Here is a 14,978-nt window from a genome sequence, read left to right as displayed (position 1 = left end):
AGGGCATGTTTAGCTGAACTTTTACAGGAAAATGCGAACAAGGCATAGCATGTAAACATTAACATCGCCAAGAAGTGTGGCACAATGTTTAATAATGAACATTAGAAAAACTAAATAAAGTTTGCCAAAATCTATAAAAACAGTGACCTTTTCACAACAATTTTTCTGGGAAATTACAATAGAACTACAATCCAACTGTAGCTAAAAAAAAAATGTTGTTTGGACATCACAAGAGGAAGAAAATGCAATTAATGAATAAAGGGTCTAAAAATTCACTTACGTGCAGTAGAATAAGTACGGTAATGACAAAAGACCAAAAAAGAAAAAAAGATATACATTTGATTGTTATTTGTAGAGATTAACGAATTTTTGAAAAATTCGAATCAGCAAATAAAAAAATCGATTCAATACGAATAAATTCTCAGCAAATTTTTATTACTTACACATTTTAATGTGTGTGTCACACTTTTTCTCCAAATTTTTTTTTTAGGTAGTACTACTACTCCCAGCATGGAACAAACTGTTCCATGATGGGAGTAGTAGTACTTGTGCTAATAGACAGATCGCCCCGGGTGTCACTCCTGACACCCGCTGCGATTGTCTTGTATAATGTATAGATGCGGGTGGCTTTCTCGCATCTAGATAGGATGAGCTCATCGGGTGTCAGGAGTGATACGTGCTGTGATCTGTCCTTAAAGGGGTACTCCGGTGGAAAACTTTTTTTTTTTAATCAACTGCTGCCAGAAAGTTAAACAGATTTGTAAATGAATTCTATTAAAAAAATCTTAATTCTTCCAGTACTTATTAGCTGCTGTATACTACAGAGGAAATTATTTTCTTTTTGGAACACAGAGCTCTCTGCTGACATCTCTGACCATTTTAGGAACTGTCCAGAGCAGCATATGTTTGCTATGGGGATCTTCTCCTACTCTGGACAGTTCTTAAAATGGACAGGGGTGTCAGCAGAGAGCACTGTGGTCATGATGTCAGCAGAGAGCTCTGTGTTCCAAAAGAAAATAATTTCCTCTGTAGTATTCAGCAGCTAATATGTACTGGAAGGATTAAGATTTTTTAATAGAAGTAATTTACAAATCTGTTTAACTTTCTGGCACCAGTTGATTAAAAAAAAAAGTTTTCCACCGGAGTAGCCCTTTAACTGCAGGTACTACTGCTCCTGACATGGAGCACACTCTGCTCCATGCTGGGAGCTGTAGTACCTGCTTTAATAGACAGATCGCAGCGAGTGTCACTTCTGACACCCGATGCGATCGCCCTGTATAATGTACAAATGCCGGTGGCCGGCCACTCTTCTCTGGTCCCACTGTACTATGAGTATATGACGTATATATACCTAATTATATTTCCCACAGAGATCTGCGATTGGCTGGAAACATCTGGCCAATCAAATCTCTCTGCGGGAAATATGAAGTGATGTGAATTCTATGCACATCACTGGCTGGACGGAGTATAGTGCTGAGATGTGAGAGCAGGAGAAAGCCACTCCATCTCTGCAATAGATAGGACGATCGCATCAGGTGTCAGGAGTGATGCCTGCTGTGATCTGTCTATTAGTACAGGTACTACAGCTCCCATCATGGAACAGTCTGTTCCATGCTGGGAGTAGAAGTACTACCTAGAAAATGTAAAGAAAAAAGAAAAAAAAAAAAGAAAAATGACTTCTAAAAATATATATATTTTTACATTTAAATGGCCCCTTTTTACATTTTTATTATTGCCTACTACATTTTTAGGTCCCTGCCCGCCCACATAAATTGATCCCTGTTTAAAAATTAACTGACTTTTTTTTCCCGTCTTTCAATTTTCGGGAGCAGGCAGGGACCAGAAAATTCAGCACACAATATTAAAAATGGGACTAAAAAAGTAAAGTTAAAATAAACAAAATTATGATTTAGAATGAAAACTAGAAAAAAAAAAATTATGAAATGCACTCCTCATTCATTTTTTATATTGAGCACTACATTTTCTGGTCCCTGCCCGCTCCCAAAAATTGAAAAAAATAAAAAAAATTAAAAAGGTTAATGTTAATCTTTAAACAGGGATCAATTTATGTGGGCTGGCACAGACCTTAAAATGTAGCCGACAATAATAAAAATGTAGAGTGTGTGTTTTTTACTTTTTTCTTTTTTAAAAAAAATATTTTTTAGTTAGCACTACTATTCCCAGCATGGAACACACTGTTCCATGATGGGAGCAGTAGTTCCTGTACTAATAGACAGATTGCCCCGGGTGTCACTCCTGACACCCGATGCGAACGTTCATAATATAGCAGAGATTGATTGGCTCTTTACAGCGCTCGCATCTCTGCACTATACTCCAGGCCGGCCAGTGATGTGAATAGACATTCACCTCACTCATTCATATTTTCCATCCAGAGTGGGGATTGGCCAATCCCCTCTCTCAGTGGGAAATATGGATGGTGAGTGGCCGGCCGGAGTACAGAGCAGAGATGCGAGCGCAGTAGAAAGCCGCTCCGCATCTCAGGGATGAAGGACGATCACAGCGGGTGTCAGGAGTGACACCAGCTGTGATCTGTCCATAGCTGCAGGTACTACTGCTCCCAAAATGGAGCACACTCTGCTCCATGCTGGGAGCTGTAATACCTGCATTAATAGACAGATCACAGTGGGTATCACTCCTGACACCCACAGTGATCCTCCTGTATAATGTAAAGATGCGGCCGGACGCTCTTCTATTGTACCCTGCACTGACATATATACACTTATTTATATTTCCCACAGAGAGTTGTGATTGACTGGAACAGTGTATATACAGCAGTGCAGGTGACCATAGAAGAGTGCCCGGCCGCATCTATACATTATACGGGAGGATCGCAACGGGTGTCAGAAGTGACACGGGCGATCTGTCAATTAGTACAGGTACTACTACTCCCATCGTGGAACAGTGTGTTCCATGCTGGGAATAGTAGTACTACCTAAAAAATGAAAAAAAAATTAAAAACCCACACTACATTTTTATTAGGCTTCTTTCACACTATAGATTATTCATAGATCAAAACATCCATTTTCTGTATTTTATATTTAAAAAAAATGATGCATAATAACGAATGAAATAACGTGTGCTAACGGAAGAATAACGCCTGTCAAAATAACGGGCATTTTCATCTGTTAAGACCCGTTATAACATCCATCATGTACCGTTATTTTATGTCCGTTTTAACACCTCTGCCTACAGCTCTGCCTAAAGACTACTACTACTCCCATCATGGAAAAACTTGTTTCCATAATGGGAGTAATAATTCCCCGGCTGTGGGATTCTGCTGGTGGCTGGGGAGGCTACAGACTCTGTTCCATGATGGGGGTGGTAGTACAGGGGCTGAGCAATTGATCGCACCAGGTCTCACTTCTGAGACCCGATGCGATCAGAAGTTATGAAACAGGGGAGCAGGGTGCATTCTCCACTCCCCTGCGATGTATGATGCATTTTTACTTTCATTTTTAATTCCCAGCTAGGAGCCCTGAATGGCCGGTACGGAGGAGCCATTCAGGGCTCCCGGCGGGGTTTTTAAACTTACAGTGTGCCTAATTACTGTATAATCACATCATTCCCTCCATGTGTCTATATATAGATAGATATAGATATATATATATATATATATATCCCCCTGCCTGCTGCCTGGTCATCTTCTAGCGCTGTCACAGCACACAGCAGGGACAGGCCATTCCATTCCCTGCTGCTCATCTCCGTACTTGACAGATTAGCAGCGGAGAATGGAGGAACCTGTCTCCCCTGTGCGCTGCTTCATTCATTCACCGCCACCGGTTACTGACATGTCCCCGCTGCTGCCATGCTCTAAGCGCAATCAGAGCGCACAGCGGGGACATGTCAGTCTTTTCCCCACTGCTCATCTCCTTACCCGACGTGAAATGTTGGGCAGCCGTGGGGAATGAATGAATGAATGAAGCAGCGCACAGGGGGGACAGGTCAGGTACTGGCGGCGGCAGGGAATGGATAGCTATAACCGAGTACAGGGGAGACAGGTCCCTCCATTCTCCGCTGCTCCTCTGTCAGATACGGAGATGAGCAGCAGGAAATGGAATGGCATGTCCCTGTTGTGCGCTGTGACAGCGCTAGAAGATGAGAAGATATCCGGGCAGCAGGGGAGGGAGGAATCATACATATACACATGGGGGGAATAAAATGAATATACTTAAGTCCGGGGGAATGTGATTATCCAATAATTAGGCACACTAAGTTTAAAAACCCACGCTGGGAGCCCTGAATGGCTCCTCCATACCGGCCATTCAGGGCTGGCAGGGAATTTAAATGAAGGTAAAAATACATCGTACATCACAGGGGAGTAAAGCATGCCGCCCGCTCCCCTGTTTAATAACTTCTGATCGCATGGGGTTTCAGAAGTGAGACCAGGTGCGATCAATCCCTCAGCCCCTGTACTACAACTCCCATCATGGAACAGAGTCTTTTCCCTGATGGGGGGTAGTAGTACAAACACTAATGTTGCCTCCCCAGCTCCCGGCAGACTCCTGCAGCCAGGGAACTACTACTCCCATAATGGAAAGAAGTATGTTCCATGATGGGAGTAGTAGTAGTCTTGGCTGCGGGAGTCTGCAGACAGCTGAAACCAAGGGATAAAAAACTGATGCAAATGGGTGCCACTAAATGGCATCCCTTTGCATCAGTTTGCATCCGCTATTAGAATGGTCCGTTTAGGAGGCAATAACTGAGAAAATATGAACTTTAGCAATCCAAAAAAGTAATGGAGATACCCTTTAATAAAATTTCGTAGGGTACCATTAAAAAAATATATATTAAAAAAGATACAGTAGTGATGGAAAAAAATTGTATTTAACAAAAGTTATCTTTAATATAACAAAATTTTAATACATTTTTAAACATGGATCAATTTATGTGGGCAGAGCACTAAAAATGTAGCTGACAATAATAAAAATGTAGTGTGTGTGTGCTTTTCATTTATTTATTTATTTAAATTTTTTAGGTAGTATTACTACTCCCAGCATGGAACACACTGTTCCACGATGGGAGTAGTAGTACCTGTACTAATTGACAGATTGCTGTGTCACTTCTGACACCCATTGCGATCCTCCTGTATAATGTATAGATGCGGCCAGGTGCTCTTATATGGTCCCCTGCACTGCCGTACGTATACACTTATTAATTTTTCCTGCAAAGAGCTGTGATTGGCCAGATGGTTTCAGCCAATCACAACTCCCTGTGGGAAATATGAATAATTAGGTATATATACGGCATATACGCATACTACAGGGGGACCAGAGAAGAGCAGCCAGCCGCCCGCATCTATTATACATTATACAGGACAATTACAGCAGGTGTCAGAAGTGACACTCGCTGCGATCTATCTATTAATGCAGGTACTACAGCTCCCAGCATGGAGCAGTGTGCGCTCCATGTTGGGAGCAGTAGTACCTGCAGTTGATGACAGATCCCAGCAGGTGTCACTCCTGACACCTGCTGCGATCGTCCTATCTATTGCAGAGATGCGAGTGCAGGAGAAAGCCGCATCTATACATTATACAGGACGATCGCAGGGGTGTCACTAATGAAGAAATTCGGTCTGAATCAAATTTTTCATAAAATTTGGAATGAATTCGACTTAGTCAGATTCGATTCGCTCATCTCTGTTTGATGCGTGTCTCATATTGCAGAACTTAGCAGTAACTTTTATTTCCAAAAGATTTGTATTTTTTCACATAAATTGTATAGAAAGATTGTTGCTATGGTTGTGCTGGGCTGACAAATTCGTGAAACACGAGTTTACGTTATCTTATATAGGGTGAGGGGCATGAGCATTCACAGAAGTTTTTCAGGGGTAGGGCATCATTTTTATGTCGTCTGTGCTGCATCTCTTTTTGACAATGTCATGAAGTAGAGGGGCATAGTCAATATTGCATAAAGAGCAGGTATGTAAAGAGCCCTGCTATACAATTTAACATTTTTGAAGTAGACAGTTTAAAAAAAAAATGAAATTTAAACCTGCCAATTAAACCTTTTTTTCTCGTTTCTTTTATTTTTAGTGCTTTACTCAAGAGTCAGGGACTTTTATTTATTTTTTTATTTGAAATTTATTTCAAATAAAAATCAGATTTTAAATTAATCAGGATTCACTCAGAGACTGCAAGGTGGCTCAGCTGGCTGGAATGCCGATGGTGAGAGACTCAGGAAAGGGCTAGGCAGCCAATCTCACAGACATGCACATGAGGCATGACAGCAATGCTATTTTTCTTCTGACGCCATCACTCGCTAACATCACCTGTGTAGCGTGGGAGTTTGCACTGTAGGCTGTAGCCTATTCAGTTGTGTGGCAGCTCAATCATAGATAGGGACAGAAATAAAAAAAATTAACGAGCATCCGGGGTAAAAGGAGGAGGGATCAAAACCCCAAGGATGATACACAATGATGCGAGTGACCAGTGAGTTGACATGTTCATAATGAAATATGCCTGCAAAAAAGATTTATAACAAGGGAAATAGAGGGGGCATACCCCAGTGGATTTACAGGATGATGTGATGCCAGGTAAGACTAGAGCATAGTAGAACAAGAAAAAGGAAATGTAAACATGCATTTTTCTAAAGGGGGCAAGTCCCCCCCCCCCCCCCCTACCTTTACCCTCTCTGTGAAAGTCTAGGGGGATGGGAGTACACCTCCGTACTCATGGATTTAAAAAAAATAAAAATAAAAAAAAACAGCCTAGCATTTGATATCAGCCTCAACATGACCCTCTCGCAGGGATGAGAGACAAAGCACTCATGATGCTCAAGGCAAAGCTTTGAGAATGTGACCTCCCAACCAATCCTTGGTCAATCTATTACTGTAAATTGTACCTGGAGATTTACGTCATCAGCTCAGACACTGTTGTTCAAAGAGTTTTGAAGGCATAGTGTTATTTATGTATTGCATTTCTAAACGAAAACCTGGGCAGTGACTTTATACCCCCCTACACTCCATTCTTTGCCTGCCCTTCTGTCTTGATGTAGAGGTTATTTGTTATGTGAAGAATCAAATGTTGGTGCTACAGTAAGAAAACATGCAGGACTGAAAACCGTACTATTACCTTTTTGCTTAGTATCCACTTCATCTTTAATCCCATTAACTTGTTTATTCTCTGCAACCTATAAAACCAATAGAATCATTTATCTAGTTGTCAAATACACAGTACACAGAAACACATCAGACACGTCATGTTTAAATATCATCAAAACACCTAGGAATACAATGGCCAATGCAAAGTATTGCAGGAGTCCCAGATCATGAAAAACAACATTAAATGGGTGAATTAAAACATTACTGTTAGAAAAAACACACACACACTATTGAACAAAAAACTGCCACTTGGGGTTCTCCATCTCCTTCATTGTGTCATCAGACCCAGGTCTCATTGTCTGATCCGTCCTAACACCAAATATGGACAGATGTTCTGAAGGGAACAAGGGTGTTATCTCCCTGCTCTGCTCACTTCCAGCCTCACTGAACTCAGCAGTGACAGCAGAACCATGTGAGGGGGGAGGTTTGAAGTCAGACATCTGCAGCATCTACAGAGGAGGACAGCGATTGCCAGCCAAACTGAGCACCAATATAAAGGTACTACATCAATGTATTTATTTCTTTCAGCTATCGGCACAAAATGAATGGATTTCTCGTAGACTTGTACCCTATACTGTGGGCATGGTATGCTTCAGTGCAGCTTATGTGATAAGTAAGAGGGAGGTGGGATAAAAAGGAGCAAGTTGTGATGTTCAAAAAGAAAGGCCCCAAGCAAAACTGGAGGCAAAGTAATCAGTCCTATAGCGAAGATATGAATTTTTAATAAGTGACATTTCTTATTAATGTGCATAATCATTTTAGGGTTAGTAACTATACCAGCTGGAGCACTTTTGGAGATTTTACAAACAATGACAGTAACTAAGAAAAACAATGATCCACTTTGGAGTGCTGGCATTCCATGGATTGATATTTGTGGATGGGAATGGAGGACAGAGGTCTCTACGGCTTGTACCCTCTAGAAAAATGTCTGCACAGTGCCAATTTTACTCTACTTTGTAGAAATGGATAGGATACCAATACACATTTTAATAAGGTTGAAAAATTATTTATGAATGAAAGTTTAAAGGGTATACTTTGAAAATGTAAATAATTAAATCAAGTATGCTTAACAAACACAAGCATAACTTTATTTAGCCTCTATGTTTTGGACACAAGGCTTCTCAGGAGGAGACTATCTCTGTGAAGGAGATCCTTCTTCAGGGTAAATAGATGGCTGTAGATAAAAGGAACAGCCAAAGTCCATCTAAAAATCAATTACTTCCGTGTGAGCTACCATCTCTGGCCCATCTGCCAAGGAGATGGGAGGAGGCATGTAACCCAAAGCGTAGTTTGGCCACTTTTTATGGTCTTATTAGAAATTCTTCATCTTAAAGGTTGCATAATCTCATATCTAGCTCCACCTGTCTGTTCAGTGTTTAAGCCTATGGACTTCTGTAGTGCATTTAGGGGGTGTATCTAAAGACTGTGCAGAGTTAGTAGCTGTCCCAAGGGGAATGCATTGCAGTAACGAGAAGACACCATAAATGGCCTATTGTGGCTATGGAGAGGTTATTCAAAATTTTGCATTGAAGAGCTTAAAGGGGTACTCCAGGGAACTAAAACCATAGCCCATCCTTTCCCTCTCACCAACCTATTTGTCTAAACATCATTCATTAGCTATATAGAGCAGTTTCCTTCTTTCAGTTGTCACTTACATGCAGTGAGAGAAAGACATCATTATCAGATCCACCTTGTCTTTGTGAAAAGCCCTTACTAAGAGTAGCCCCCACCCTCCTGGAAGACAAACCCCACGTGATTCCTGTCTTGTCTGTCTTCACAGCCACACCTCAAACCCCCCCGCCCCCGTGTGAGGATCTTGCTGGCAGTGTCTCCTGTGAAGATTCTCAGTCACATCTCAGCACATAATGCTGCTCTTTGCCTGCTGTAGCGCTAATCTCTGACTGCTGCCGTTCAGAGCATTGCATGATTTATTGCTTGGGGGGATTAGGGGGGGGGGGGGAGGATAGTTTGAAAGAAAAAGACATACAGTGTGTGTGCTGCTGACTGTTTTACAACAACACAGCATGCACATAGATAGTAAAAGCAATTGGCTGGCAGCCATTACACAGAGCCACACTGACTGCTGGGAGTTTTAGTCTGGGCTGAAGATGAAGAATATTCACAACAAGGGCCACAGGAGCTGGCAAATTCACATGGATACAGGGGACACAGAACAGGTATTGTGGTAGCTTTGGGACATTTTTCCCCGGAGCACCCCTTTAAAGTTGTTTCTGGGTACATGAGGATGTATTGCACATCTCCCACACTGGGGACAGGGACTGGTGTGTGTGTGACGCAACAGTGCTGAAGCATCCGAAAAGAAGCCTACATTCAGGGAACACATCAGCATACAGGCAGAACGGTATAACAGTATAACATGGCTTACCTGAAACATAGAAACACAATTTACTGGTTTCTACTCCTTGTCCATTTTCCAGTGTACACTGTTATTTTGCAGAATTCAATAGTGTGACTACTTGTGCTTTGAGATTGCTCAAAACATAAAAAAATAAACAGTATACATGGATCAAACATAACAACTAGCAGACTGATTAAGTCCAATGAACTCAACAGAGCAGCCAGGTTCTTCTTATATGCAGACATAGGGGGAGATTTATCAAAACCTGTCCAGAGGAAAAGTTTCTGAGTTGCCCATAGCAACCAATCAGATCACTTTCTTTTTTTCAGAGGCCTTTTAAAAAATGAACCCCTTAAGGACCAAGCCTATTTTCACCTTAAGGACCAGGCCAATTTTATTTTTGAGTTTTCGTTTTTTCCTCCTCACCTTCAAAAATCCATAACTCTTTTATATTTCCATCTACAGACCCATATAAGGGCTTGTTTTTTGCGTGACCAATTGTAACTCTCATTTTACCATAAAATGTACGGTGAACCCAAAAAAATATTTTTTTAGGGAGGAAATTTTAATGAAAACTACAATTTTGCACATTTTGGAGGGTTTCGTTTTCACACTGTAAAATTTACGGTAAAAATGACATGTGTTCTTTATTCGGTGGGTCAATACGATTAAAATGATACCCATGGCTAGACTTTTTTTTTTTACTGCTTAAAAAAAAAAAAAAAAAAAAAATCGAACACTTTTTCTACAAAATCAGTAATCTAAAATCGCCTTATTTTGACCACCTATAACTTTTTCATTTTTCCGTATATAGGGCGGTATGAGGGCTAATTTTTTGTGCCATCATCTGTACTTTTTATCGATACCACATTTGCATATATAAAACTTTTCTATAATTTTTTATAAATTTGTTTTGGAATAAAATGTGACAAAAAAGCAGCATTTTTGGACTTTAAAAAAAAAATTAAGTTTACGCTGTTCACCGTACGGGATCATTAACATTATATTTTGATAGTTCGGACATTTACGCACGCGGTGATACCAAATATGTTTATAAAAAAAAGTTTTTTTAAGCTTTTTGGGGGGTAAAATGGAAAAAACGGACAATTCTAATTTTTATTGGGGGAGGGGATTATTCACATTTTTCAATTATTATTATTATTATTATTTTTTTTTTTTTACACTTTATGTCCCCATAGGAGACTGACTATAGCAATCATTTGATTGCTAATACTGTTCAGTGCTATGCATAGGACATAGCACTGATCAGTATTATCGGTCTCAGACCAGAGCAGGAGACGCAGGGAGAAGGATGGAGGCAGGTGAGGGGACCTCCGTCCGCCATTACAGATGATTGGATCACAGCGGCAGCACTGCGGGCGATCCGATCATCTATTTTATCATGCTCTTTGCCGCAGGCGCCATGATCTGTACTGATCATGGCATCTGAGGGGGTTAATGGCGGACATCCGCGAGATCACGGATGTTGGCCATTACCGGCCGGTCCCCGGCTGCTGATAGCAGCCAGAACCTGCCGTGTATGACACGAGCACCTCTTCGATGCTTGCAGTCACACACAGGACATAAATGTACATCCTTGTGCGGCCAAACCAGGATGTACATTTACGTCTGTGGTTGTTAAGGGGTTAAAGAAGCGATCTGACTGGTTGCTATGGGCAAATCAGCAACTTTTCCTCTGGACAGGTTTTGATTAATCTCCCCCCATATAGCCCAAACAGACTACTTTCTCACATGTGAAAGTATTCTAAGGCTTTTTTCACACTACTGTCATGTCCCTGCATTTTAACAGCCATTTATCTGCTGAAAGAGGTCATGAAAAATAGACAAAATAACTGAACATAACGGATGATAACGGATGACCAATGTCCGTTATTTTATAATTAACGGACATGTTCAACCCGTTATCAACCGTTATTTTATCCGTTATAGTCCGTTATTTTATGTCTGTTATTTTATTTCCATATTCTGAGCATGCGGAGTGCAAATAACGGATCATAATGGACGTAAAAAAAACGGGCACTAATGGATGTCAATTGTGAACATCCATCACCCATAGACTTTAATGTTAAAATTTTAACGGCAGTTATTCCACAGTTATTTTTGACAGGACAAAAATTAGTACAGGCACTGACTTTTGTGCCATCAAAAATAACATCCGTTAGTCATAACGGGACATAATTGGTGCTGCAGGATGGTCAAAAAATCCCATTGACATGAATGGGATTTTTGACGGCCGTATTAGGCACTTTTAGATGGGAGTTCATGACTGGAGTTTTTTTTAGGGTGGCAACGGTAGTGTGAAAGGGCCCTAAGTCTAACAAAATTACTACAATTAACGGGATTATATTAAAAGGGGTATTCGGGTGAATTAAACTTATAGTTGGCTTGAGGAGCTTCAATTTACCACCCAGCCAATCACTATCCACAGCAGTAACCTGCCTTAGTCCGTGATTGGCTGAACAGAGGTTCCTGTGGGCACTATGCCTTCCAGGACCAGGCAGTAAGAAAAAGCAGGGGCCAGGGTGGGTGAGAATGCTTGTTGTTGTCTTTTTTTGTTATTTGTTTAGTTTTTTTTTTTCCAGAGCACCCTGAACCCAACAATTGTACGGCTTGAATATCCCTTTAAAGAAATTGTTAAATCACTGTATGTAAACCACATGTAACTTCTACCATTTCTCCACTACAAGAAAAGTGGTGGTGGGGTTAAAAGAAAAGTGGTAGTGGGGTTAAGCGCAACTCAATAAAACTATTAATATACTCAAACTAAGCTCTACAATAAACTGCTATAAATGACAGTCTATGCGGTTTGATTTGTTACATACTGTTACATATGCTGTGTATACAAATAGTACTGGCCTTCAGGAGAAATTCTCTGTTAACATGTTACTTACATTTCTGGTGTCGGGTGGGCTGCTTCTCAGAGAAGTGTTATGAGATCTGGAGGAGCTATTGCTGATAGAGCTTGCATCAATCCATTTACTTTCAGGAGAACCTACAAGTTTGTTATCCATACTGGTCAGATTGAGGGTTTTATGGCTTTTGTACGGCAGGGAAGGTGGGTCTGTGCCCCAGTCTGATTGGTAAGTAATCAATGCAGCGATACAAAGTATGAAAGTTAATGAAAACACAAACATGGGACAAGTATACAAAGTGATGAAGCAAGCAGCAAAAGCGGTGTCACAGAGGGTTAGATCTCCGCAAAAATAAAAAAAAGACCACCTTCCCAGATATGCAGTTATACATGCAATAAGACAACATAGTGAATACTTTACTAAAACCTAAAGGCACTTTAACTATAGCTTCATTTCACATTAATAGTGATTTACCAAAACAGTAGGTTCAACCTTGGTAACAGAGTGGTTTCAGAATGTCCACCATCCCCTCCCCCCCTTCCTTCCACGAGTTAAGTAATGTGGATATTTTGCTAACAGAAGTACATACAGTGACTAAGCTTTACTGCACTGTTATTAGATTTACTATAAAAAATCATTTTCACTTTGCTATAGCCATAATTCAAAGCTGATTGCGTAATCTAATTTTCTATTACAAACTACAACCTATGTAGGTAGTAGAGAATAATGTAGTATAATGACATAGATATACCACTTAAAGGGGTAGTCCAGTGGTGAAAAACGTATCCCCTATGCTAAGGATAGGGGATAAGTTTGAGATCGCGGGGGTCCGACCGCTGGGGCCCCCTGCGATCTCTCTGTATGGGGCCCCGGCTACTCGCCCAGATAGCGGGTGTCGACCCCCGCACGAGGCGGCGGCTGACACGCCCCCTCAATACATCTCAATGGCAGAGCCGGAGATTGCCGAAGGCAGCGCTTCGGCTCTGCCATAGAGTTGTATTGAGGGGGCGTGTCGGCCGCCGCCTCGTGCGGAGGTCGACACGCCCCCTTCCCGCGGGCTGTCGGGGCTCCGTACAGGAGATCGCAGGGGGCCCCAGCGGTCGGACCCCCCGCGATCTGCAACTTATCCCCTATCCTTAGGATAGGGGATAAGTTGCTCACCACTGAGTCACCACTGGACTACTTCTTTAACATATTTTTCATATACAGTGATATATCTAGCATATAGATTCCATGTAATCTAGATACAGTTAAAGTGCCTTTAAATTACACAATACAGACAAAAACAAACAAAAAAACATCTAATTGACTGAAATTGACTATTTTACTTAATATAGGATGGACTAGGGTATGTTGACCCTAACTAAAATAAGACCATCTAAGTAGATTATGACCATTCTTACAGCTGCCCTATGTAGTAGTGGCATAGCTACAGATTCATGCTCCTGATGGCCACAATAAAGTTTGCACCATTTGACTAGTAAGAGTGCATATTCATACTCATGGATCTACTGTATGAGCACCCACCTCTGCAGTTACTGACATGCTGCTGTATATGCACACAAACACAACAGCCTGTCAGTCACTGAAGGTGGGCCGCTCCCTTATAAATACAGAGAACTCTGAGTCTGTGGTTTTCTTTTAAAATGGCATAAACGTATTTAGTCAATTCTGGCTACCAGGAGTAAGGACCAGTGATCATTGTATACATGTAGCAAAAATGTTATTTTTTTTTTATTAGCTGAACACAAGACTGAAAAATATATAAAAAGGGAATGAAGACACACCTGAAGGCGGTGTTCACATCTGCGTCAAATGCTCTATAATTAATCTCTGACAATGACTGCGCTATGACAGACAGCATAGCACAGCATCCATCAGTAACCCAATGAACCCCATTATAGTTACTGAGTCTGTAAGGTGCTGTTAGTGCGAGTCATGTAGTAGATCCAGCACTACAGTTTTTTTGGTTATTTAGCTCCTACGACACAGAAGCTTCACTAATGATCACCGTATAAATAGTGACTACTGCATACGATTATTTTCTATGGATGCTACACAGGATTCACAATCTTAAATGACTACAGATGCTCCTTAACCTAAGCTGTTTGTTTACCCTATTAAAACTCTAAAGAGACTTTTAGCATAATTCAGAGCATGCCAAGGCTTATGTGATATTACAGCCATAAAGATGTATGTTAAATCTCTATATTATTAGTTAATAGTATTAGGCTCTATTCCCACCCCAAGCATACAAACATATAGTTGTATGAATAAAGACACCCAGTACATCAATTCTGCCAGTTTTCAAAAGCCATGACAATATTTATTTATTTATTTATTTATTGCTAATACAGCTTGTAAAACACAAATGTTTGTGAATCAAAACTGGCAAAATTCTCCAGTTAGTATTGCCAAAAGCTGTTAAAGTAAAGAGGAATGATATTTTAAGTGAAACTTACCATTCTTGCCGTATCGTCTGACATCTATTGCAAGGTTTCCAGTTTCCAGAGCACTGTCCATGGCTTCTCTCCACTGACTATAGTCCATAGATGAAACCTTGATGCCGTTGACAGATAGAATTTCATCATCTACTTGCAGCTGGGAAAATTCAGCTGGGCTGCCT

General features: G+C 40.9%; 1 protein-coding gene across 11 annotated transcripts in view; it reads right to left on the bottom strand.

The window, feature by feature from the left end:
- Window positions 1-14,978, bottom strand: part of LMO7 (LIM domain 7) — a 239,648-nt gene that overhangs the window by 24,150 nt on the left and 200,520 nt on the right. For 10 of the 11 annotated variants that reach the window (XM_056555527.1, XM_056555526.1, XM_056555531.1 and 7 more), the window contains 3 exons: window positions 14,815-14,976; window positions 12,392-12,573; window positions 7,092-7,149 (listed from right to left, as the gene is read on the bottom strand). In XM_056555527.1, the coding sequence (XP_056411502.1) occupies window positions 7,092-7,149; window positions 12,392-12,573; window positions 14,815-14,976 (402 nt within the window). The remainder of the gene's footprint in view (window positions 1-7,091; window positions 7,150-12,391; window positions 12,574-14,814; window positions 14,977-14,978) is intronic. The other variant, XM_056555529.1, reaches the window with a different exon arrangement.

The sequence above is a fragment of the Hyla sarda genome, chromosome 2 (genome assembly GCF_029499605.1).
Source record: "Hyla sarda isolate aHylSar1 chromosome 2, aHylSar1.hap1, whole genome shotgun sequence".
In the NCBI taxonomy this organism is placed as follows: domain Eukaryota; kingdom Metazoa; phylum Chordata; class Amphibia; order Anura; family Hylidae; genus Hyla; species Hyla sarda.
This window is presented reverse-complemented; position numbering and strand designations above follow the sequence as displayed.